The following is an 8,832-nucleotide window of genomic DNA, read 5'->3' as shown; positions in this document are numbered from 1 at the left end:
CAGGATATCGTCTTCGATCGATAAGCAAACCAAACACAAAACGTCATTAATCTTCAAAAACAAGGAATCCACTCAAATCGATCATTTTTCTCTTCCTTCATTCAACTTTGTGATCAAATCCCGTCACTTACATTTTATTTCTAATTCTCTTACTTTGTGTTGTTATCGCTAATCAAAAAATCCAATTAAAGACAAGAAAGTGTTCCAGAGACAATCCAATCAATAAAATGTTCCCATATAAAAAAAATAAATGACGCAAGGATTGAAATATGATTGAAAAGACCACCCTTGTGACATCTTCGTGACATAATTCGAACCTTTCTTTGCCTTATCTCGAAAAATTTCTTCTTTAAAACAATCACAAATATGACACCCAACGAAAAAAAAAAGTTGACCTGAGACGAAATTTCGAACAAATTATTAAGATAACCTTTTAATTTAATAAATTTGATAATTTTTTTTTGTCTTTTCCAGCAATTCTACATCGTACCTCCGTGGATATTGGTCAAATAAAGATACAAAGTGTGGCGACGTGTCTTTTTCTTTGTATGGATCCGTGTGGCTCAGTCTATGGATCGGTAAGTGAAATGCCTTTCTTTTCGTTATGATTCAATTACATGAGTGGGACAATGCGTCACGCCACGGGACGTCAAATATTTCTTTTCTTTTCTCTCTCTCGTGTTTCTGGGATTTATTTACAAATAAACAAACACCTGTAGTGTTCGTCGATCCTTGAAATAAAAAAAAAGTCAAAATATTGGTTTCACACCAACCGTGTTTGGGATTCTCTCCTTTCATGAGATTTTTTTTATTTAATAATTTTTTTTGAAGAGTTGAAGTGTTGATCAGTAGATAAAAGGAGAAAATTAAAGGAATGAATGAAAGAGGAATTTTAATGAAGATGTTAGATTTTTATTTAAAAAAATTTAGATTTTTGAATCAAAAATTAAAAAGTTTATTTTTCTTCAGAAACCCTTCTTATTTTGTAAAATTTTCAATATTTTTTAAATTATTTTTTTTTTATAAAAATTGTTGTTAAAAAAATTCATAATTTTTAAATTAATTTTATTTAAATTTTTATAAGATTTTTAATAAAATTTATATAAAAATTATTATTTTTTAAACAAAAACAACATTTTTTATGAAAAAAAAAATAATTTAAAAAACAATAAAATAATCAATTTTTTTTTTTTGAAATTGTAAAAATTTTTTCAAAAGCAATTTATTCAAAAAAATTAAAGATTAGTATTTTAAATAAAAAAAATTATTTTTCTTTAAATATAACAAATTAGATAAAAATGCATTTAAAAACAATTTTAGTATTAAATTATGAAAAATTTTAAAAATTAAAACTGAAAAAAAATATTTGTATTTTATGTGATTTCTGGAATAAACTTCTTAATATTCCTTAAAAATTAAACTAAATTTAAAACAAATCGAAAAAATCTCAAGACATTTTAAAATATAATTTTTGTTAAAAAAATTTATATTAAAAATAATTTTTAGAATTTATTTCTGTAGAATTTTCATCAAATTAACCACCAATTAGCAAACATCTCTCATAAATTTTCTCACTCAACCATCAATTTATCAGTAATTTATTACAAGAAAAAAATCACGCTGTTTCGCAAAAATAATTTCTAACATTTCCCGGCAAATTTACAGAATTTATGTGACATTTAATTTATTTTTTTTTTATGAGAAATGTCTCTCAGTCGAGGTGTCTTCACGTCTCAATTATGATTTATTGACAACTGGTTTCAACTCTTGTCTAAAATTTCTCGCAAGAAGTGTTAATGACTTAAAAACGCAAAAAAAAATCTTTGTTCTCGTCGCTTGCCATCACTTTCATCAGCTGACTCGCACTCGCAAAAAAAAATTATCAACAAAATTCGTTACATAATGCGAGTGTCTCATAATTTAAATCACTTTAATTTTCTAATTGCCCATCGTAACTCGTACGAACGGATGATTGATGCAATTTCTGTGCGACCCATGCAATTTACGAGAGACGAGCTCCGTACAAATGTTAATTTTAAACGCAACTTGTAACGACACGACGCGTTATAAATAGTTAAAATTGCAATCCATTCACGATGCGAGCCAGCGTCAGATAAAATTAGAATATTTGTCGACTGCGAGCAAAATTTATTGTCTGCATGATCGTGTTGGAGGACAAATTGTCGTTTCTTCGGGGACCGTGACAAAGGCCAGTTTCGGTTTTTGAACTTCTTGCTCGAGGAAGACAGAAAAAAATGCGTTTTAGGTCACTTTTTTTGATTTAAGGTTGCATCTAATCTCACAAAGATCTCTCTTTTTATGTCTTTCCAGTCGAACGTTTGTCTAATCGTAAATTTAAACTTTTTTTTTCTCGTTACGTAGAAATATAGAGGAACGAATTGTGAGGGCATAGAAGTTACGATATTAGATTATTGAATTTATGAATAAATGGGAAATAAATAAAAAGTGTGTGTATAAATAAATGTAGAAAAATGTTGTTGCCACAAGACGACTTGATGTTGTTACTACAACGTTGTTGCGCTCCGTAGTTGATTAAAGATAAGACACAGGAGGAAATTTGAAGTTGGTCAGATTCTGTAAAAAAAAAAATAGAAAATTTTTAAAACTTAAAAGTTAAGGGTATTTTCAAATTAAAAAAATCAAATTAAATTATTACCTAATTATTTTTTAAATATTTTTTTTAAATTTAATTTTTCATTTTTTTATAGATCAATTTTTTACAAAACATATTTTTTTTAAAATAATTTTTTAGTAGTTTTTAAAAGTCCATTTAAAAATTATTTTTTTTAAATGAATTTACAGGAGGTTTTATTTAGTTATTTTAATAAATATTATATTTATTTTTTAAATAATTTTATAAATATTAATAAAAATATTTTGTTATTATATTTTTTTATTTTTCTATTAAGAGAAAAATAACATAATTAATTTAATTAAATAAATAAATTAAATAATAATAAATTAAATTAATTTTAATTTTTTTAAATTTTTATTAATTTAATTTAATTAAAATAAAATAAAATTTAATTAAATTAATAAATTATATAAAAATTAATTTTTATAAAAAATGATAAAAAATTAAAACATTTTTGTTCAATATTGCATCAGCCTAAAAAAAATATTTATTTAAAAAAGGTTTTAGCTTTAGAAATCAAAACAATATCGAATAAATAATAATAAAAATGCCAAATTATTAAATATTTTAAGCACCCAAAAAAACATTCATTAACAACTTTTAAAACAATTTTAATGCTCGATAAAGTCAGAACATAATTTTTTATTAAACCGATAATAAAAAAATGATGACTTTTGATCATCATTAACTATTCATGTTTCTTGTGTGATTAATTATTTTAACAAAAATTTTGACGCTACGAAACTCACATGTCACATGGCGACACTCATAATTCCGATAAAAACATAATTTTTCGTGCTCATGAGCGAGCTTAGAACAAAACTTTATTTTTTTCTATTTTTATGACGACGATGATGAAATTATTATCTCTTTAAGAGTGATTTGTTTTATGGCCTTAACGTGGCTTTGACCATGAAATGTTCTCAATGGCGCTTGTTATCTACCTAAAGGCGGATAAAAAAAAAGAGAAATTTCGATCCCATTTCTAATTTTATATTCGATTGATCTTTACCTTTTCGGAGTTTTGTTGGTGCGATCGTAAAAAAGGGACAAATTAATCGTCAAAAAGCAATAAAACGTTGAACAGAACAAAAGAAGTTGATACAACGCGACATTTATTGAGTGTTAAGTACGTATCAAAAGGTCAAGATATTTTTTTTTTATTACAAAACGAAAAAAATTTTGATTTTTTTCTGACGTTGCCTGATTTTAATGTTGTGACAAGAAACACTTCGTAAATATTTCTCGTCTGTTCAACAACAACAAAAAAATCTAAACATGTGAATTTATTAGGTGACCCATGTTTTGGATTTGATTTTTTTTTTTTTTTGAATGAGTGATTAAAGCAGTTCGTTCACTTTTTCACTTTTAAGACTTGGTTGAATCGCAAAGTGACGCGTAAAGTAAGCCGGAATCGAGTAAATTGCTTCATTGTTGTGATTAATTCCCGCGTTTGATGTTTTGACGTGTTGACAATGAGACATCAAAGGGATTTGGCATTTTTATTATTATTTATTCGATATTGTTTTGATTTCTCATCCAAAGCTAAAACCTAAGTAAATGACTTGAGGGAAGAATTTTTATCTTTTTTAAGGGACAGTAATTTCGCATTGTGGATTAAATTAACGGATTTAAGCGAAAATCAAGATAGAATTTTGCTTTAAGCTGTTCCGTTGCGTGAATTAACAAAGTTGAGATAATTTTCTTGAAATCGGAATTAAAGCAGGATTTATAACAAAAAATTCTCATATTTTTTTTTTAATAATTTTTTTGATTTTTTGAAAAAAAAATTTTTTGTTTAATTGTTTGAAAATTACTCAAGAATTTTTTAAATTTTCTTAAAAAAATATTTTTTTATAATTTAATTTAAATTTATTTTAATTAATTTAAATTAATTAAAATAAAATAAAATTTAAATTAATTAAACTGATTTATATTTAAATTAATTTATTTATTTTTCTTTCTGAATAAAATATTAAATACCTTTTATTTTATATTTTTTTTAATAAAATATTTTTTTTTTAAATTTTTTTAAAGAATCTTTTTATAATTTTTTTTGATTTAATTTTTTTTAGAAAAAAAAATATACGTTAATAATTATTTTTAATCATTATTATATTTATTATATTTGAAGTATAAAAATTTGAAAATCGCCTTTTTGTTAATTCAAACATTTATGAAAATTTAAAAAAAATTTTATTCTAAAATAATATTTAAAATTTCGGTTTTTTATTAAATTTAAATTTTTATCGAAATTTCTATTAAAAATTTGTTTCTAATAATTTCAAAGTTAACCCAAAATTTTTATTTTTCCATTCCAGACAACCTTCAACGACATCGATTGCGTCTTCAACGAATCCATGGAGCAGCATCACTTCAACACGTACTCCTCGACGCATCACTCGAATGCGCGTCGCACCCTGTACCTGGCTTTAAATCGTCACGGCGAGCCACGCAAGATACAAATTCCAGCGTCGCGCCCTCTGGGCAAACTTGCAACTTACACAAAATCTCTCACGCAAACCGTGGATCACAAGCGCGTCGATGCCCTGATCGCGAAAAATTTCGGCGCAAACTACATTCGTCACGGTTTGCGTCAGCTATGCGACTCGGGCCAACAGCTGCGCCCTCTGACGGAGAAAACGCTCAAACCAAAGCCGCGCTGCCATCTGCAGAACAAAATCAAGAAGCAGGTGACGAAGAAGAAGAAACGACGAAAGTGCCGCGATGACGAGCCCGAAGGCGACAATTGCGTCAAAACGGTTGTCAGCAGTTTGCAGGCGACGGGATCGGGTGCAGGGCCCGCCAAAAAGAAGAAATGCAACAAAAACAACGAAGAAGACTGTGTTAATAATAATTTAGGGAATAACAATAATAATAATAAGAAACGACCATTAACGAAGAAAATGCAAAAAGGAGGCGGCAAAAAGCAACAAAATCAACAAACTGTCGTCGAAATTGCTGCGATCCACAAATTGCAGCCGAGCCCGAACAAAAACGGAGGCAAGAAACGAACAACGACGACGACGACAACTACAACAACAACAACAACTCCCAAACCTTCCGTCGAATCTCTGGATGATGACGACGACGATGAGGACTTTGAGGACCTCTTCATCGACATGCAAGGCGCCTCTTTGCACTTTTTCGAAGAAGAGGAACCCATTCTGGACTATTGAATCGAGAAACGAGCCTCGCGCTCAACAAGATTCGGCATTAATTCAAAATTCTTCCTCGCGACGATCGCTTTGGTGATCATCACGTATTTTTGTAAATAACTGAAAAAGTTGTAAAAAAAAATCTCAGGTTAATTTTTTCTCTCGATTTAAATTTTGTGTGTGTAATTTATTGACATTTCTGACGATTGTAAATAATTTTTCATGTATATAAAATTTTTTTTTGTAGAATTTTTCACTTGAACATAAATTTATGTGTATTCTCGAAACAGTTTTATTTAACTTGTAAGATCTTTCCATGACGATATTATTTTTTATTAAATAGATTTAGTAATTTTTAAATATTACAACATCACATGATGAAAGATTTTCATATAAAAAAAAAAGTTACAAAAATAATTATAAAAAAAATTCTCAAAAATTATACAAAACTAACCAAAAATTATTATCGCCGTGTATACGTAGAATGTAATTAAATAATTAATTAAAATATATAAAAAAATGATTAATTTATTTTTTTAATTATAAAAAAATAAAATTAATCGAAATTGTTTCAAAATTATATAAAAAGTCAATAAAATAAAAAAAAGCAACAAATCAGTGCCATAAAACTCAAAGTCAACATCAAACAGTCACATAGAGATTCCATAAAAAAATATGCAAAAAATCATAGTTCCTGTATGAAGTAATTTTTTATATATCTTGTAATATATAAAATAAATAATAATTAAAATTAACAAAAAAATATATATAAAAGTTGAAACAATGAATGTCAAATGTGTAAGATATATTATTTAAAATTTTTCAAAAAATAAACAACTTAATAAATAATTTTCGGTGTAGAGATTAAATTTATTATATACGAAATTTTTGTATTTTTCAGTGTTCAAAAATATTTTTAAAAAATTTCAAGTAAGTTATTAACTAAAAAAATAAATTATTTAAAATTATTACAAAAATTGTAAGATATTAAAAAAATTAATATTTAAAAAAAATCGAAAATTGTAACAAAAACTGCCATTTATGACACATCACAATTTCCTAAAATTAAAAAAAAATTATTCCGTGTAAATTTTTACAAAAAAACAAAAAATAATAATTAAATCACAAAATATATTTAAAAAAAATATTAAATAATAATAAATAAAAAGATTACCAGCTAGTCATTTTTTGCATCAGAATATTTAAGCATCATTTGATACGTACTCAGAACTCTAATCAACTTTTTTGCTTGCAAGTTTTCACGTCTTACATCCAGTATAAACTTAGGCAGCTTCGTAGTTTTTATGTAAAAAAAAATAAATCACAAAAAAAATGTATAGATATATGTTAAGAGTAAAAAAAGAAAGAAAGGTAATGAATAATGATAAAAATAAATAAAAAGAAAACTCAACAAAAATTTTAGTAAAAATACAAAAATTGTTTATTACTACTTGTCAAGAAAAGGTGAAGGCGAAAACAACTTGTACGAGACAAAATGTATTAGAAAACTCTTTCTTTTTTTGTCGGAGACTAGATAAAAATATACACATCACACGTGATCTTGAAAAAATATTAAATTTATGAATAATAGAGGTAAGTGTACTCTTCGTTTTTGCGTCAGAGGTGTTCAAGTGTGTCGATTTTTTTTTATTTAATTAAATTAAATTTAATTTTATTTAATTTTAATTTTTAATTTTATTTTTTTAATATTTTTAATTAATATTTTTAATTTAAAAATTTTAATTAAATTTTTTAATAAAATAAAAATTTAAAATTATTAAATTTTTTTAAATTTAATTTTAATTATAAATTTTTTTTTTAATTAATTAAAAAATAAATTTTTAAAAATTTATTTGTCAAAAAAAATATTTGTGACTTTTTATTATTCGTGATTTAATATTTGCATGATGAAACGACCCCCCAGAATTTTGCGTCAAAATTTTTCTTGTGTACATTGAACTTGCTACTGTTTTTTGTTATCTCTGAAAGTGTGAATTCTTCTTAACGTGTTTTGAAAATTTTTCGAAAAAATAGATTTTTACCCTTTTAGACGTCTGTAATGATAATAAAAATTTATTTATTATAAAAAATTTTATTTTAGATGTGAAAAAATAATATTTTAAAAATTTTAAACGAAATTAAATAAATAAAAATATTAAATAAAAAAATATAAGAAAATCAATATTTAAAATTTTTTATTTTATTTATCGTCCTTAATTTTTTTCATTAAAAAAATGTTAAAATTAATATAAAAATAATTAAAAATTAAGATAAATTGTTTTTTTTTTTTTTTTTTTTTTTTTGTTTGACTATAAAAATATAAAAATTTTTAAGAAAATTAAATTTTTAAAATTTTTTAATAAATTTTTATTTAAATTTTTATTTAATTTTTTTTTAAATATTTATTTATTTTTTTTTATTTTATTTTATTTTAATTTTTTATAAATTTTTTTAAAATGCTTAATATAATTATTTCATGAAAATTCTTAAAATTCTGTTACGTCATTTTAATCAAAAAAAAAAAAAATAATAATAATTTGCAAAAAAATCAGCAAGTGTGAATAACTTCACAACAATTCGCGCACTTATTCACACAATAGATAATTTTAATCAGAGTAATAATTTCGAGTGTTCGCTAATAAAAGTAACCAACTGACGATCGGTGGTCTACGTGATAATTTGCATGAATGAAACCCACTATTTACTTACGAAATTTCGCGAGAAACCGGCAAAAAATACTCTCTCTCTTAATGATGAAAAAAAGTGATAAGAGGTGATTCGCAGGTCGTCTAATTTTAGAAATTCTCGCGAAAAAATTTACATCATTCTCAATTTTTGTATTTCCAGCTTATCACGTGCGTCTCATGCCTCAATTTTTTCATCGACTTTTTCGTAAAAATTCATTTCATCGAAATTGCGTCATGCGTACTGTTGCCGCCGACTTCACAGCTGAGAGACGAAAATGAACGAAATTCGAGTTAAAAGCATTTTTCGACTTCTTTCGTGTTTGTTCTTCGA

At 25.1% G+C, this 8,832-nt stretch overlaps 1 protein-coding gene across 1 annotated transcript; it reads left to right on the top strand.

Moving 5' to 3' along the window:
* The first annotated feature begins 510 nt into the window (after nt 1-510).
* On the top strand, nt 511-5,835 carry LOC134837793 (probable WRKY transcription factor protein 1). Its single transcript, XM_063853180.1, has 2 exons — nt 511-578; nt 4,978-5,835. The coding sequence occupies exons 1-2, from the start codon at nt 549-551 to the stop codon at nt 5,833-5,835; spliced, it is 888 nt and encodes a 295-aa protein (XP_063709250.1). The 5' UTR covers nt 511-548.
* Nucleotides 5,836-8,832: the final 2,997 nt, after the last annotated feature.

The sequence above is a fragment of the Culicoides brevitarsis genome, chromosome 1 (assembly GCF_036172545.1).
Source record: "Culicoides brevitarsis isolate CSIRO-B50_1 chromosome 1, AGI_CSIRO_Cbre_v1, whole genome shotgun sequence".
Classification (NCBI taxonomy): Eukaryota; Metazoa; Arthropoda; class Insecta; order Diptera; family Ceratopogonidae; genus Culicoides; species Culicoides brevitarsis.
The sequence above is the reverse complement of the archived record's forward strand: the minus strand, read 5'-3'. Positions and strand labels throughout refer to the sequence as shown.